Source organism: Dendrobates tinctorius, unplaced genomic scaffold (assembly GCF_039654945.1).
Source record: "Dendrobates tinctorius isolate UK_male_01 unplaced genomic scaffold, ASM3965494v1 ptg000083l, whole genome shotgun sequence".
NCBI classification, from domain to species: domain Eukaryota; kingdom Metazoa; phylum Chordata; class Amphibia; order Anura; family Dendrobatidae; genus Dendrobates; species Dendrobates tinctorius.
Genome location: NW_027361751.1, coordinates 1,328,009 through 1,345,904, shown reverse-complemented (window position 1 = coordinate 1,345,904; position 17,896 = coordinate 1,328,009). Strand labels below are relative to the sequence as shown.

Genomic DNA, 17,896 nt, shown 5'->3' with positions numbered 1-17,896 from the left:
CCATATTCCTGAAGATTTCCAAGTGATCAATCTGCACAAGCGTCTGCGGCTCAGATGGCGTGAAATTTTAATAAAATTAAAAGCAAAATTACACCGAGACACAGCGGTGGGGACAGAACAAAGCAGAAGACCCTACTCACAGTCCTTACATGATACACGAAGATATGAATAAAGGAAACTTCAGAGATTAAAGAAAATCCACAAAGCAGATTTCTTCACCTGAGGGATCATTTTAATCGGTATGACAGCATCAATATAGCGGTGTGTACTTTACTTAGTAAAATGCTGCTGACAAGTTCTCTTTAAAGAGGTTTTCCCCAGGAATGAAGCCATTTATGGCCATCTCAGTGATTCTTCTGGACAAAGAAGAGACTAGCAGCACACGTGCCACCAACACAATCGATTTCGATCGCCTCGTACCTAGTGATTGACGAGGGTCCTAGTGATCAATTATTTATCAACTATCCTGTGGACAGGTGATATGCGCCATTTTTTGGAAACCATTTTAAAAAAGGTATTTTCAAGTTTAGATGTTCTCCCCTATACAAGGGATTATTCAGGATTGGGAGGGGATGAGGGGTGCTCCAACTGCTGGGACCTCCACCAATCCCATGTGAATGAAGCAGTGGTCGACCATGCACACTGCAGCGCCATTCATTCTTATGGGAGGGCTGAATATGAGTCAAAAGGAGCGCTCGGCTATCTCCAGTGGTCCCATTTAAGAGGACTGAAGCCGCCGTACACACACAGAGTATATGTTCCAAACTAGAGAATACCCCTTTATTTAAGTGAGATATTGCTATATATTATTAAAATAAAGACAACCTGACTTTTAACCCAATTGAATTCGATATTAACTTAGGCTGGTAAAAGAACCCTCAACCTAAAAATAAGAGAGAAACAGAACGTCTACAAGTCCAAGAAACTATACGGAGTAATTGGGCTCGTTCACAAGACATTATTTTCGGTCTGAGCGCTGTCCGTGGGAGAAGAGAAAAACAAAAACAAAACAGCAGCACTTGGACCAATGTTATGCAATGGATCCGTGCAGAGGAGCGATCCTCACATACTGAATATGTGTGAAAGAAATATATATATCTCAGCATGCGCCATTTCCCAGGAGAATCTGATGAGACCCACCCCATTCAAGTCTATGGATGCGTGAAAGGGATCGGATGCCGCACGGAGCTACAGTACAGCATCAGAGTTTCCTGGATATTTTGCAATTCTCCCAGTGTATCCTTTTTGCGTTATGGGTAGTATAATGGTGAGATTCATTCTATACTTTTATATTATTGCTTTGATTACTCATCGTAGTTCTGCACCAGGAAACTGTAAATGGCCTTGTAAATTACTAATAGCTGCTGCAAAAAAAAACACGATTATGCCACCTTTTGTGGATGACATTCTGACCGATTTTTTATACGCGTGCGTGAACCTACCCCTATAGAGGAGTTTGCAAATTTTCATGTCTTTTGCCTACCTAGAGATGACAGACAAAACTTTTACCAATTTAACAGAGCTGGAATATAATTGGCCTAAAATAAATTATTTAGTTAAATATGCCCAAAGTTACTTTAATACTTATTGAAACATTTTGCTCAGTGCGCCATAAAGAGCGGCTAATTGTAGATACATTACATGGAAAACAATTTGCTCATTTATTTAATTCTTTCTGCAACATTTCGGTTTCTGCTTCAGTGTAAGTCCCATCCATTTAATTAAAGAGGAATTTAAATAAATAAAAAAAAACAAAAAACATCTTATTCCCGATATAATGACATTTTCTACAATTCCTCCCAGTTTCGACATCTCTGCTTCCAGTCATAGAATATGAATTATTGTTTTGTTCCTGGGGCCATAAATCTGTTCCGCTCGTGTGATCCTGCAATCAGCAGGACACTAATCGGAGCGCTCGTGTATGGAGCTGTGATTCTATGTCCATCACATGACCAGGGCAGAATTCTACCTACTGGGGGAGAGAATAGGTTAATATTCAAATTAATAGAAACTGAGCTGCTGTACCAGCAGTGGCCACTAAGTGGTGTGGTGTCCGCTCCATTGGCTGTGAACAGCCGCTTCATGAATGTGCCGGGTGTCAGACCACCACCGATTTGATATTAATGATCTATCCAAAAGACAGGGCATAACTATCCTGATAATGGAAGACCCCTTTAAATTACTGCAAGCACAGATCTTCAGAACTTTGGTAAGTACCCTTTTAAGTAATAAAGGGCTGATCACTGGGCCCCCTACCACAGAGGTCATAAGCATGTATTTCAGTGAAAGGAAATCAGTCACCAGGTTTTTGGTAACTCATTTGAAACCAGCATAATGTAGGGGCAGAGACCCTGATTCCAGCCATGTGTCACTTACTATGCTGCTAGCTGTCATTTTGATAAAATCACTGTTTTTATCAACAGGAAATTATCTTTACTAGAGGACTAATGAACCTGCTGCTGTGTAGTCTACCCACATCCTCATCATAGATTGTACAACGTGCATAGGCAGAAATCTGCCAAAGAAAGCTGCCAATCAGTGGTGTGGGTGGGGTTATGAACAATCTTGAATAGCTCCAGCTGCGTAAAATTCTTCTTTTATTGGATCATGTTAAAATCAAATAGATGAACAGACTCTCCACATAATAGCCACACGCCTGGCAGAGGCTACGCGTTTCGACCTGTGCGGTCTTTGTTAAAGCCATACTGAGCTCTATACAAGATTGTATAGATAGAAAGGGCTCACCAATAAAAAAAACTTAACAGGATCATGTGACACATAATGAAAGGTCCTTTGCAAACAAATATAACGATTTGCAGATTTAACAGGGCAGAGCAGAGTACCGCAGTGCACAGGCGCCGGACCTTTCCGATCTGGTCCGGCGCCTGCGCACTGCAGTACTTTACTCTGCCCTCAACAGGGCAGAGCAGTGCACCGGAGCAGAAGTAAGAAGGACGTCATCTCTAGAAGATGGGAGGTGCCGGACCGGACCGCGACACCCATCAGACCTGGACTGCCCCTGAGTAGGTATAATGTAACTCATTTTTCTTTCAGGTTACATCTGGGGGCTTATCTACAGCATGGAGCCGCAGCAGAAGTAAGGAGGAGGACATCATCACTAGAAGATGGAAGGCGCCGGACTGGACCGCGACACCCATCGGACCCGGACCGCCCCTGGGTGAGCATAATATAACTCGCTTTTCTTATCTTTCAAGTTACATCGGGGGCTTATCTACAGCATCACAGAATGCTGTAGATGAGCCCATGATGGCGGTGGCCGCATCTTATATGCCAAAAAATAGGTGACAGATTCCCTTTAATGAACCTACAGTATATGTCTGCAATACACAAATGCAAATTGGATCCTGGTAAGTCTGACAACATGGGGAAAAGCCTGAAGGGACTCGAACAATATACCTGCATATTAAGCAGTAAACGTGAGTGATCAGTCATGTTGGCCCAGGCACCGGGACCCAAAATTAGCATCCTGTAATGCATTGCACGGCAACATGTAGCGGCCTGCAGCCCAAAATGAGCCAATAAATTAACTTTGAATAAATAAATAGAGGTATTTGATAGGGTGTGACTGTACACGACAGGTATACATACAAACATAAAGAGTAGTATAATACATCATCTGTAATCCCTGTAACATACATAGGACATCCAGCACATATACTGTACATGACGAGGTATGAAGCCAATAGCTGTCAGATGGCATCAATCATCAACCTCCATGAAAATATCACTAAAGAAATATTCAGACACCGGAGCGGCTTCTTCCTCAGTAGCCAAGTCATGAGATTTGGCCGGACTGTGTAAGTCTGTATCTTGATTGTCAGAAATCTGGAATATGAATGAAGACACAAGATTCAGTCTGGAGCCCAATGCAAAATCTAAGGGACAATATACTAAATCAGCAACAAATTCCTCCCCCACCAGCCCCCCTGCGGAATTTATAATCTTCTCTTCAGGGTCGGTTTTAGAGAAAGTGAGGCCCTGGGCAAAAGTTTAAAGTGGGGCCCTAAATGCTCACATATTCCACATCACACAAACATTTTGGTTGTATTTACAGGTGCAGAGTTCAGGCCATGAAATGAGCGCGATCGACGGCACTGAAGTCATTCGACGCTTGTTCCAGAGTTTCTTTACACCAGCTGAGGAAGAATGACGGGCACAGATAGACCTCGATACAGTATAATGCAGGTCCCATACAGAACATATAGTATACTGCAGCCCGCCAATCAAAGAGTATACTGCAGCCCCCCCCGTCAAGAGTATACTGCAGCCCCCCCCGTCAAGAGTATACTGCAGCCCCCCCCGTCAAGAGTATACTGCAGCCCCCCCCGTCAAGAGTATACTGCAGCCCCCCCCGTCAAGAGTATACTGCAGCCCCCCCCGTCAAGAGTATACTGCAGCCCCCCCGTCAAGAGTATACTGCAGCCCCCCCCGTCAAGAGTATACTGCAGCCCCCCCGTCAAGAGTATACTGCAGCCCCCCCGTCAAGAGTATACTGCAGCCCCCCCGTCAAGAGTATACTGCAGCCCCCCCGTCAGAGTATACTGCAGCCCCCCCGTCAGAGTATACTGCAGCCCCCCCGTCAGAGTATTCTGCAGCCCCCCCATCAGAGTATACTGCAGCCCCCCCCCCGCCAGAGTATACTGCAGCCCCCCCATCAGAGTATACTGCAGCCACACACAGTATAATGCATCTCCCTACACACAGTATAGTGCAGCCTCCTCCACATGTAGGATAGTGCAGCTCCCAAAAAGTATTAAGTTACGTACCGGTAACGGTATTTTTCGGAAGTCCATGACAGCACCACGAGAGAGGGGATCCGCCCTTCGGGAACAGGAAACCTACAGATACAAAAAGGGCGGCACCTCTCCCACGCATCAGTTGGATTACAGAGCTTGAGAGGCTACCATAGTTAGTACACCGCATATACACAATATATACAACCTACAGTGGGGAAAAAAAGTATTTAGTCAGTCAGCAATAGTGCAAGTTCCACCACTTAAAAAGATGAGAGGCGTCTGTAATTTACATCATAGGTAGACCTCAACTATGGGAGACAAACTGAGAAAAAAAAATCCAGAAAATCACATTGTCTGTTTTTTTTTCATTTTATTTGCATATTATGGTGGAAAATAAGTATTTGGTCAGAAACAAAATTTCATCTCAATACTTTGTGATATATCCTTTGTTGGCAATGACAGAGGTCAAACGTTTTCTGTAAGTCTTCACAAGGTTGCCACACACTGTTGTTGGTATGTTGGCCCATTCCTCCATGCAGATCTCCTCTAGAGCAGTGATGTTTTTGGCTTTTCGCTTGGCAACACGGACTTTCAACTCCCTCCAAAGGTTTTTGATAGGGTTGAGATCTGGAGACTGGCTAGGCCACTCCAGGACCTTGAAATGCTTCTTACAAAGCCACTCCTTTGTTGCCCTGGCGGTGTGCTTTGGATCATTGTCATGTTGAAAGACCCAGCCACGTTTCATCTTCAATGCCCTTGCTGATGGAAGGAGGTTTGCACTCAAAATCTCACGATACATGGCCCCATTCATTCTTTCATGTACCCGGATCAGTCGTCCTGGCCCCTTTGCAGAGAAACAGCCCCAAAGCATGATGTTTCCACCACCATGCTTTACAGTAGGTATGGTGTTTGATGGATGCAACTCAGTATTCTTTTTCCTCCAAACACGACAAGTTGTGTTTCTACCAAACAGTTCCAGTTTGGTTTCATCAGACCATAGGACATTCTCCCAAAACTCCTCTGGATCATCCAAATGCTCTCTAGCAAACTTCAGACGGGCCCGGACATGTACAGGCTTAAGCAGTGGGACACGTCTGGCACTGCAGGATCTGAGTCCATGGTGGCGTAGTGTGTTACTTATGGTAGGCCTTGTTACATTGGTCCCAGCTCTCTGCAGTTCATTCACTAGGTCCCCCCGCGTGGTTCTGGGATTTTTGCTCACCGTTCTTGTGATCATTCTGACCCCACGGGGTGGGATTTTGCGTGGAGCACCAGATCGAGGGACATTATCAGTGGTCTTGTATGTCTTCCATTTTCTAATTATTGCTCCCACAGTTGATTTCTTCACTCCAAGCTGGTTGGCTATTGCAGATTCAGTCTTCCCAGCCTGGTGCAGGGCTACAATTTTGTTTCTGGTGTCCTTTGACAGCTCTTTGGTCTTCACCATAGTGGAGTTTGGAGTCAGACTGTTTGAGGGTGTGCACAGGTGTCTTTTTATACTGATAACAAGTTTAAACAGGTGCCATTACTACAGGTAATGAGTGGAGGAAAGAGGAGACTCTTAAAGAAGAAGTTACAGGTCTGTGAGAGCCAGAAATCTTGATTGCTTGTTTCTGACCAAATACTTATTTTCCACCATAATATGCAAATAAAATGAAAAAAAAACAGACAATGTGATTTTCAGGATTTTTTTTTCTCAGTTTGTCTCCCATAGTTGAGGTCTACCTATGATGTAAATTACAGACGCCTCTCATCTTTTTAAGTGGTGGAACTTGCACTATTGCTGACTGACTAAATACTTTTTTTCCCCACTGTATCTATCCTATTTACAATTCTTTAAACCATCTCCCACATAAGGTGAACTCACAAAAACAACCCTCTAAAGGGGTGCACTCTTCTACGTGAACAAGGGAGGGAACTAAGGGTGCTGTCATGGGCTTCCGAAAAATACCGTTACCGGTACGTAACTTAATACTTTATTCAGACTCCCATGACAGCACCACGAGAGAATTACAGAGATGTAAACTAATTTAGGGAGGGACTACAGCCTGCAGCACCCTTAGCCCGAAGGTGAGATCTGAGGAGGCACCCATGTCTAACCGATAGTGGTTAAAAAAGGTGGAAGGAGATGACCAGATGGCCGCCTTACATATCTGGTCAATTGATACTCACGATCTCTCTGCCCAGGATGATGCCATGGCACGGGTGGAATTCGCCCTCAGGTTCTGTGGAGCCGGACCGCCACCTGTTGTGTAGGCAAGAGAGATAGCCTCCCAATCCACCTTGCTAACGTGCGCTTTGACACTCTATACCCTTTCCTGGGACCTTGGAAGGATAAAAATAATGCGTTCTCCTTCCTCCAAGGATCTGTGGCTGCTAAATATTTAAGTAGGCATCTCTTAACATCTAGAGCCTGAAGTCTTTGTTCTTTAGGATTGGTTGGATTAGGGAGGAAGGAAGGCAGAACTATCTCTTGTGTCCTATGAAAATGAGATGCTACCTTGGGAAGGTATGCCGGGTCTGGCCTTAGGATTACTCTATCCTGTAAGAATTCTGTGTATGGAGGTAATCTGGAAAATGCCTGTATGTCGCCTATTCTACGTGCAGATGTTATTGCTACCAAAAAGGCTGTCTTAAGTGGTATCATCTATAGTGAAGCAGAATCCAGAAGTTCAAACGGTTTCTCTGTCATGGCTGTCAGGACTAAATTTAAGTCCCAAGGCATACACCTATCTTTGAGTATGGGTCTTGATCTGGTAACTGCCTTAATGAATCTCGCTACCCAATGGTTACCGGCAATGTCGCATGCAAATAGGGCCCCTAAAGCTGAAACTTGCACTTTCAATGTGCTAGTGGAAAGGCCCAACTCGAGACCCCTCTGGAGGAATTCTAGGATCTGTTTTACAGGTATTCCATCCCTGATATTAAACTCACAGGTGGACAGGAATCGCCTCCAGGTTCTAGCATATATACCTGTGGTGGTTTGTTTCCTACATTTTAGGAGTGTATCGATTACATTTTCTGAGAACCCTCTATCCCTCAATAGTGTCCTCTCAAACACCATGCCGTCAAACGGAGTCCCGCTACTTGTGGGTGGTTGACTGGCCCCTGGTAGAGGAGATCTGGAAGGTTCGGCAGTACCCAAGGATCGCCTACTGACATGGTCCTCAACCATGCAAACCAGGTCCTTCTGGGCCAGAAGGGGGCAATCAATATGACTCTTGCCCCGCCTTCCCTGAATTTCCTCACTACCAGAGCTAGAAGGTTCAAAGGCGGAAAGGCGTAAGCCAGCGAGAAGTCCCATTTTATTAGGAGGGCGTCCACTGCCAGTGGATTTTCCCTGGGATTTAGGGAACAAAGTTTTTTCCTTCCTGTTTGCCTTGGTGGCAAAGAGGTCCACCTCCGGTCGATCCCATTTGCGGACAATCTGATTGTAGATGTCTGAGTTTAAGGCCCATTCTCCCTGCCTTAGGGCCCTGCGGCTTAGAAAGTCTGCCTTCATGTTGTCTTTTCCGCTGATGTGGAGCGCGGTTAAAGATAGAAAATTTTTCTCTGCTATCTGAAGGAGACGTTCCGTTATCCGCATCAGGGCGTTGGAGCGGGTTCCACCTTGGTGGTTGACATAGGCTACCGTTACCTGGTTGTCCGAGAGTATCCTCACATGATGGCCCTGTAGATACATAATGAGTTTTTTAATGGCCAATTCAATCGCCAGCAGCTCCCTCTGGTTAGATGAGATCTCAGCATCGGAGTCCCACTGTCCCTGTACCACTATGTCCCCCATATGGGCCCCCCAACCCCAAGGACTAGCGTCTGTGGTTATTACGCGGGTTATCTGTATCACCCAGGGCACCCCCGAGGCTAAATTTCCGACATCGAGCCACCACCTAAGAGATGTAATAGCTGAGGGGCTTAGCAATACCTGACCCTGCAAGAAGCCCTCTAAGGTTCTGCTATTAACCAGGACGTCATTCTGAAGGGCCCTAGTGTGGAATTGTGCCCACTTGACCGCTGGGATACATGAGGTTAGGGAGCCTAACAGGGACATGGCCTGCCTGAGGGTCATGGAGAGTCTATCGATTGCCCGAAGAACCTGCTGCTGTATCTGCTGTAATTTATCTACGGGTAACAGACACTGCTGGGTTTCTGAATTTAACAGCAAGCCTAGAAACTTCTGGACCTTTAAGGGCTGAAATTGGGACTTTTCGTAATTTATAATCCATCCGAGATCCTCTAATCTGGACTTAGCTTTTTTTAATCTGAGATAGACAATGGTCCACTGAATTTCCCACAATCAAAAAATCATCCAAGTATGGGATAACTAAGATGTCAACTTCCCGTAAATGAGCCATAACCTCGGCCACTATTTTTGTAAATACCCGGGGCGCTGCTGAGAGACCAAAGGGAAGGGCTCTATATTGATGATGACGGATTATACCGTCTATTGATACCTCCACTCTCAGGAACTGCTGGAAATCTGCGTGGATGGGCACATGATAGTATGCGTCTTTTAAGTCCACTACCGCCATAAAACACCCTTCAAACAGCATCTTTATTGTAGAACTAATGGATTCCATTTTAAAGGTGCGTTTAACCAAAAATTCATTAAGAAAACGTAAATTAATAATAGTTCTGAATGTTTTATCCGGCTTTTGGATTAGGAATAAGGGAGAGTAGAATCCTCTTCCTCTTTCAGACTCTGGAACCTCTATCAGAACGTTTTTTAGACACAGGTTCAAGACCTCTGCATCTAAAGCCGCTTGCTCGAAGGGTGAAGACCTTAAGGGTGTTGGTTTAAAGGTATCCCGTGGGACTTGAGTGAACTCCAACCTGAGTCCGGTGGATATCACATTCCGCACCCAGTCACTATTGGTGATCTGTAGCCATGCTGGGAGGAAGGATGACAGTCTACCCCCCACGGGAATTGCTAGTCATTGGTTTTGTCTTTTTCGCTCTCTCGACGAGCGTCTGAACATGAAGCCCATACCTCTTCTCCTTCTATCCTCCCATCTGGGACGGTCTCTAATAGGTGAAGGGTTACGCCTTCTCCCTTGACCGAATCTCCTCCTATTAAACGGACGACGGTAAGATGAGGACCAAAGGTTTGGGAATTTCTTTTTATCATCCCCGGCCTTCTCCAGTAATTCGTCCAGGACTGCTCCGAATAAATATTCCCCCTCACATGGGATAGTACAGAGTTTCGCCCTGGACTGAATATCTCCCGGCCAGCACTTCAGCCACAGGGCTCTCCGAGCCGCATTAGAGAGTCCTGCTGCCCTGGCGGCCATTCTGACTGCATCAGCCGAGGCATCCGCTAGGAAGGCTGCGCCATCCTGGATTATTGGAAGGGCCCCCAGGATTGCCTGTCTAGATGTTCCCTGTTTTAACTGCGACTCTAACTGGTCCAACCAGACCATCATGGACCTGCCTGTGTAAGTCGATGCTACCACTGGTCTTAAGGAACCGGCTGCCATCTCCCAGGTATTTTTAAGGAAGGTATCTGCCTTCCTGTCTAGAGGATCTTAAGGGACCCCATGTCCTCAAAGGGTAGCGAGGATTTTTTCGATGCTTTCGCAATAGCTGCATCTAATTTGGGGGCCTTGTCCCAAGTATTCATTGCTGTATCGTCAAAGGGATATCTCCGCTTGAGGGCTGGTGGTAGCGACCCTCTTTTATCTGGCTTTTTCCACTCTCTGTGGATGAGATCCTGGATCTTTTCGTTTAGTGGGAAGACCCTACCCTTCCTCTGCTCCAGCCCTCCCCGAACATCACATCCTGCATGGATAATTGAGGCTTCGGCTCCTCCACCTCCATTGTTCCTCTGACCGCTTTTACCAATTTGTCTACTCGGTCGAGCGGCAGGCAAAACCGACCAGAGTCCTCTTCTTCTGAGGAGGACGAGGGAGATGAAATATGGGAGCCCTTACTTCTCCTCCACTCTGCCGAGGAATCTGACTCCACCGGGTCCGCACCCCTTACACTCTCTGGTTGGGACAGGGATTTTAGGGTTTCCTTCATCTCTGCCCTTACTATATCCCTTAAACACACCGCTACTGCGGGCGATTCCTCCGCCACTGTCTGCTGGATACAGGGGGGACATAACTTTTTGGGGCATGAATCTGGTAGCGAGCATGCACAGAGTGCGCATTCCTTGTGTCTTGTTTTACTCGTAGCTTTCTTCCCCTAGAATAAAACACAGAAGGAGGCCCCGTCACTGAGTGAACATTCACGAAGATCACTTACCAGTGCCACAATCAAGTACCGGAGAATGAGGGGGGTTTTTCTCAGTCGATGCTCCTGTCCGCCTAGCGGAGCTCTTATGACTGGACTGGTCACTTCGTCCCGGACGCTCCTTACTGTCACGGGCCTCTTTCTTCTTCTGTCTGACCTGCCTAAGGTCATCCAGGGGTGGCAGTGAAGATTGTCGCTGTTGCCGCCGTTGCTGCTGCTGCTCCTGATCGCTCTCCATTACTGGCTTGCAATAATGTGGCCAAGGCAAGGCACCCATCTAGGGTCCTGCCTATATACCCCTCCTCCGGACAGCAGATATCCTCCTGCCGCGCCCCCCCTAATAGGGCCCCCCCTCCCCAGCTGGCACCGCTTTTGGCAGGGGAACCGGCGCTTACCGGCGTCCTCCCGATGGGCGCCGCCATCTTGGGTCTCCGCGCCTGCGCAGTGGCGCCGCCGACCCAGAAGCGCCCCGAGGCTCCGCCCCGACGTCACCGCGACTCCGACGTGACTGGAAGTCACGCGGGACGCCCGGGCACTGCACTATGGAGCGCTCCCCGGCCCCAACACTCTGCAGCCGCGCCGGCCCCCGACCACCGCGATCGCGCTGCTGGAGTTGGGAGTCCCCGGGGGGGCATACTCACCGGCGCGGTCTGCTTATGGAGACGGACCTCCTCCGGACGCCGCTCCCTGCTGTCTGCGCCACCGCCGTGCCACCCATCCTGGGCCACCGTGGCGTCTTCCAGGAGCTCCGCACCAGGCCGAGGTAGGAGACCCCCTCGCTACCTGTACCGGCCGGCCGGGGATCCGGTCATCTGCAGGATCCCGTCCCCTCAGGAACAGGAAACCAACTGATGCGTGGGAGAGGTGCCGCCCTTTTTGTATCTGTAGGTTTCCTGTTCCCGAAGGGCGGATCCCCTCTCTCGTGGTGCTGTCATGGGAGTCCGAATAAACACACAGTACAGTGCAGCTCCCCCAACACACAGTACAGTGCAGCTCCCCCAACACACAGTACAGTGCAGCTCCCCCAACACACAGTACAGTGCAGCTCCTCCAACACACAGTACAGTGCAGCTCCTCCAACACACAGTACAGTGCAGCTCCCCCAACACACAGTACAGTGCAGCTCCTCCAACACACAGTACAGTGCAGCTCCCCCAACACACAGTACAGTGCAGCTCCTCCAACACACAGTACAGTGCAGCTCCTCCAACACACAGTACAGTGCAGCTCCCCCCAAACACACAGTACTGTAGGGGGTTGTACTCAGGTGCGACAGGAGGAAAACAGGAGGCATGTTCCTATAAAAGTTCATGTGGGTTTATTTGCTTCATAAACCCAGAAGCACCAATAGAAAGTAAACAGCCTTTAGAGCAGGCAAAACAAGGCATCAATGTCCATAGCAGGGCTCTGCTCTGCCAGGCCTGTGACCACACAGGCTGGGGTAATGTCCAACACACAGGCTCGGTCTGGAGCCACACACACAGGAAGCCTTCTCCTTCCCAAGACACAGACCATGTGCCAAACAACATCCTCCATTACATAAGCTTTAACCACACCCAGAGGTGAGGTATGTGGGTAGCCAGATCCGCCTATCTCTCATAGCTACCCGCAAATGTGGACCCAGGTGCACTAAATGACATCTTAGTGCTTACGTGCACTAAAGAAAAAAATACTCCGGGTGCAGTCATTTGTGTGACACATACCTCCCCCATTGATTACACGGTCATCAGCCTCCAGTGCAGCTCCCTCCCAACATATAGTACTGTGCAGCTCCCTCCCAATACACAGTATAGTGCATCTTCCCCCAACAAACATTATAATGCAGCAGATCCAAACACATAATGCCATGCACTGAGTGCAGCTCTCCCACAACACACAGTATAGTGCAGAAGCACACACACACACACAACTCACCCTTCCTCCTCCTAGTACACACACACAAACTCATCTCTCCACCTTGTTCCCGGTGCTGCTCCAGTCTCATCGGCTCCAATGCTTGAACAGCGGGCGTACGATGAAGTGACATCATCGCGCACCCGCTGAGTCAGAGGGGGAGTGATGGGAGAGTCAAGTGATGCTCTTTCCATCACTGCTTTCAACTGTATCGGCATCTATGTTGCCTATAAGTTGAATGAGCGATATGGGGGGGCACCGGGCTCCTCTGATGGTCCCCATAGCGTCCACGTGCTGTGCCGCTATTAGCGCATGTCACTGGCTCAGATGGGGGCCCTGGAGGAACGGGGGCACTAGGCAGCTGCCTGCCCCTTCTCTGGCTAAAGGGTCTTTGATGCAACTACTACCCTTGCATACCTTCGCTCCTTTACTGACTTTACAGGGTTGTCCGGGACTTGAACATCGATGGCCTATCCTTACGATTGGTCATCAATGTCTGATCAGTGGGGGTGCAACACCCGGCACCCTGCAGGATCAGCTGTTCCCAGTGTCAGCTAGAACTGCTCAGTTATGGAGCTACTCAGCTCTGTCGATGGAATAGTGGCCGCAAGCGGGTACTGCACAGTATCACAAGGAAATGGACAGCATGTGACTTAAATATGAGTGTCTGAGCAAAGGGTCTGAATATTTATGGCCATGTGATATTTCAATTTTTCTTTTTTAATAAATTTGGAAAAATTTCTACATTTCTGTCTTTTTTTCAGTCAAGATGGGGTGCAGAGTGTACATTAACGAGAAAAAAAATGAACTTTTTTGAATTTACCAAATGGCTGCAATGAAACAAATTTAAAAGGGGTATGAATACTTTACGTACCTACTGTATAATAAAGCGAGCAGCATATATGCAGACGCCTCTCCATTCCCAAAGCGAGGGCAGGGTGCCCTGCCCTTGAGATGAATATAGGTCCTACCGAGACCTGCATTATTCTGGCATTTATGCCATAGTCTATTGATGTTCCCTAAATATCTCGGATGTGAACAATTATTATACACTTGTCATAGGTATTCCGTTGGTATATCCACATGTTTGAGTCTTTTCTTAACCCCTTAACGACCATCGATACGTCTTTTAATGGCGGCAGTTAAGAGTACTTATGCCTCAGCGCCGCTTTTTAACGGCGCTGAGAAATAAGTGTTCTGTATACCTCCCCCCAGCGTCGGAATTTCTCCGAGGTCTTGGCTACAGGGGGTAGCTAAGACCCCGGAGAACATGATTCGGGTAGGTTTTTACCGACCCCAGTGTTGCGATCGCCGGTAACAGAATAACGGCGAAAGCAAAAAAAAAAAAAAAAAATTCCATTTAATTTCTCTTTCCTCTGATGTGATCGCACATCAAAGGAGAGAGAAATGGAGTCCCCCGATTCCCCCGGTGTCCCTGGACACTCCTGCATCCCCCAGTGATGTCCCCCAGCCGGCGCCGTCTTCTTCCTGGAAGAAAATGGCGGGCGCATGCGCAGTGCACCCGTCGAGATCTTCCGGCTGGCAACAATAGGAAATTTTTCCTATTGGCTCATTTTGATCACAGTGATCAAAATAAAAAAATAAAATTAAAAAAAGATCAAACCCCCCTTTATCACCCCTTTAGTTAGGTAAAAATAATAAAATAAAAAAATGTATTTATTTCTATTAGGATTAGAGTTGGCCTAAGGTTAAGGTTGTGGTTTGGATTACGGTTAGGGTTAGAATTAGGAGTGTGTTAGGGTTAAGTTTGTGGTTAGGGTTGGGATTAGGGTAAGGCTGAGTTCACACGTACCGGAACTCTCGCGGAAATTACCGCGAGAATTCCAGAATTCCATTCCGCGGCAAAATCGCATTTTAAATTCCCGCGATTTTCCCGCGGAAAAACTAGCATTTTTCAAGCGTAATTAGCTTGCAAAATGCTAGCGTTCTCCAAGCGATCTGTAGCATCGCTTGGAGAACTGATTGACAGGTTGGTCACACTTGTCAAACAGTGTTTGACAAGTGTGACCAACTTTTTACTACTGAGGCCGCCTATGCAGCATCAGTAGTAAAAGATAAAATGTAAAAAAAAAAAAATGGTGTTATACCTTCCGACGTCCCGCGCAGCCTTCCCAGTAATCCTTTGCGAAAATGCCCGCGATGGCGTCAGTTCTCGCGGGATCGCGATGTCGTCGCGCAAATGACCGCGAGACTTCGCGATCCCGCGAGAACGGACGCCATCGTGGGCATTTTCGCAAAGGATTACTGGGAACGGGAGCGTGGAGAGAGGCGGGAAGGCTGCGTGGGACGTCGGAAGGTGAGAATAACAATATTTTTTATTTTAAATTCTATTTTTTACAGGGATATGGTACCCAAAGCCCGGAGGACAGTCTCCACTTCTCCGGACAGTGGGTACCATCCGCAATTGTTCTGCTTACTTTTCGCATGGTGTGCACAGCCACATGCGGGAAGTAAGCGGAACAATGCATTCCTATGGGTGCGGGATCGCCGCGATTCCGCAAAATTAATGAGCATGCTGCGTTTTTTACCGCGAAGCGATTCCGCCGCGGTAAAAACCGCAGCATTAGCACAGCATTGCGGAATCCCATAGGATTGCATGGGATGCTTATTTTTAGCGGCAAAATCGCGCAGTTAAAACCGCTGCGGAAACGCGAAAAAAATGCCACGCGTGAACTCAGCCTAAGGGGTATGTTGGAGTTAGGATTATGGTTGGGATTAGGGTTAGGGGTGTGTAGGGGTTAGGGATTGAGTTAGAATTGGGGGTTTTCACTGTTTAGGTACATCAGGGGGTCTCCAAAAGCGACATGATACCAGCCAATTTTGCGTTCAAAAAGTCAAACGGTGCTCCCTTCCTTCTGAGCCCTGTGTTAGCACCACGCCGGCTTCCCGACATGTCAGTTCACTCACCCGTGCTGCAGTTGGTCCCTCTCCCCCTCATAAGACCAGCAGCACTTCCAGCCGGGCCTCTGGCCATGTTCTAAGGCAGTGGTCCCCACCCTTTTTGACCTTGAGAGCCACATTCAGCATAAAGAGGGTCGCGAGCCACATTCAGCTCCCACCCCCTTCAAAGTAGTGTCAACCAAAGACCCCATTACAAGTATAATAACCAAAGCTTTTTCACAGAAATCACTTCAAAACAGTACACCGAGATCCAGGGGTTCCCACAATACCCCCATTCAGTATTCTCCCATCAAGGACTCCCAACACACTGTCACATCCAGCTTTGAGCACCTCCTCTAACAGGTAGTACCATCCTCCAGTGTACCATACCTAAAACATCTCTAAACCCTTAAGATCAATAAAATGCATCCAGATCTACACTTCTGTACAGGTCTCCTCAAAAATTCACCATTTTGAGATGTACTCTTCATACCTGTTTGCTAGACTTGGACCTAATGCACTAAGCTGGCAGAAAGTCGCGAGCCACAATTCATGGGACCGCGAGCCATATGTGGCTCTCGAGCTACAGGTTGGGGACCCCTGTTCTTGAAGGGCTAGTGCGTGCACTTGTTATTTCCTCCCCAGCCAATGGTTCTGAGGCATTATATATATATTGCTTCCTCTCCACTGGGGAGGTGCTTGAGCAACCTTCCTGTTTCAGTCTATGCTGTGTAAGGTCGCATACCAGTGCAAATCCCGCCAGCTGCACTCAGAAGCAAACTATCTCTGACACCAACTCTCTCTGCTGCACTCTGATACAAGCTCTGCCAGCTGCTACATTCAGTCTGTTCTTCGGATCCAGCTGCTGCGCGACAGTTGGTCTGCCCTGGAGTGGCGTTCACCGAGAACCAAGTCTAACCTCACCATCAGAGGCTCTAGTGCAGAGGTCTCAAACTGCATTCCTCAAGGGCCGCAAACAGGTCGTGTTTTCAGGATTTCCTTAGCATTGCACAAGGTGCTGGAATCATTATCTGCGCAGGTGATTCAATTATCACCTGAGCAATACAAGGAAATCCTGAAAACATGACCTGTTTGCGGCCCTTGAGGAATGCAGTTTGAGACCTCTGATCTAGTGAATAGTCAGGTAATCGCTTATTTTATTATTATGATTTGCTAGTATTTAAACTATCAATGATTTGCTGCACTGTGATTATATTTTGCTTTAAGAATGTCTATATGCCATTTCATCATTATGGTGCTTCTAGCAAGGACGATTGTGCTATTAAACCTGGGCGTCGTTATATTGAGTGAACTGATAAAGTCTATTATTACTATCATGTTGTGCCAGTACCTAGACCACTTTTTGACACATTAAATTGTGACTGCATTCAGAACTATTATTAATTTATTATTGTAGCGCTTTCAGCACATCAAGTTCTGGTGCCTGCGCTCGAATGAACTGATGCGATACATGATCTTCTCTATATGCACTACCGATCGAATGTGGAGTCCTTATTGTGAAATTGTAGGCAACATTGCGGTTAGGTTAAGGTAGTTGCGTGGTGTGAGACTGTGGTTTCTAAATGGTCGGGGACCTATTGGTATATGCGCATTTACATCGGCCTGATGTCTCCTTGAGGGGGTGGATCCTTTGTGGGAGCACCTGGGCGCTCGCGCTCTGTAATTCAATGCTTGAGGATATTTGCAGCCACTTCAGGCGCCTGTGTATTGGAGATCATTGCGCCTGCGCACCTTCACTGACTCAGTGCCGAGTAGTGGAGGAAGCACTGAACTCCTGGCAAAACATTCGCGCGCGTGCGCAGTGGAAATAGATGCCGAGCAAGGGCAACTCTATGGTACTTCCGCTGGTTAATACAGGCGCCTGCGCATTGACTGGAACAGGACGCTGTCTCATTAGACCCAGAACTGATTCATCTTCTCCCCACATAAAACTCAGCTGGTAAGAGTGATTACTAATTTGATAGGTATATATGAAGGATTTCAACAGAACATTACACTGACCTTGAGAAAGACACATTACTGTGTCGATACGCGTGGGTTTGGGGGTCCCATGTAACCTGCCCGGTGGTTTGTTTATCCTCAGAAACCAGGTG

At 47.4% G+C, this 17,896-nt stretch overlaps 1 protein-coding gene across 1 annotated transcript in view; it reads right to left on the bottom strand.

Annotated features, from left to right (window-relative positions):
• Positions 1–1,368: 1,368 nt before the first annotated feature.
• Positions 1,369–17,896, bottom strand: part of BDP1 (BDP1 general transcription factor IIIB subunit) — a 235,234-nt gene continuing 218,706 nt past the window's right edge. The window contains 1 exon segment of the mRNA XM_073584044.1: positions 1,369–3,846. Within this exon segment, the coding sequence (XP_073440145.1) occupies positions 3,721–3,846 (126 nt within the window). The 3' untranslated portion in view covers positions 1,369–3,720.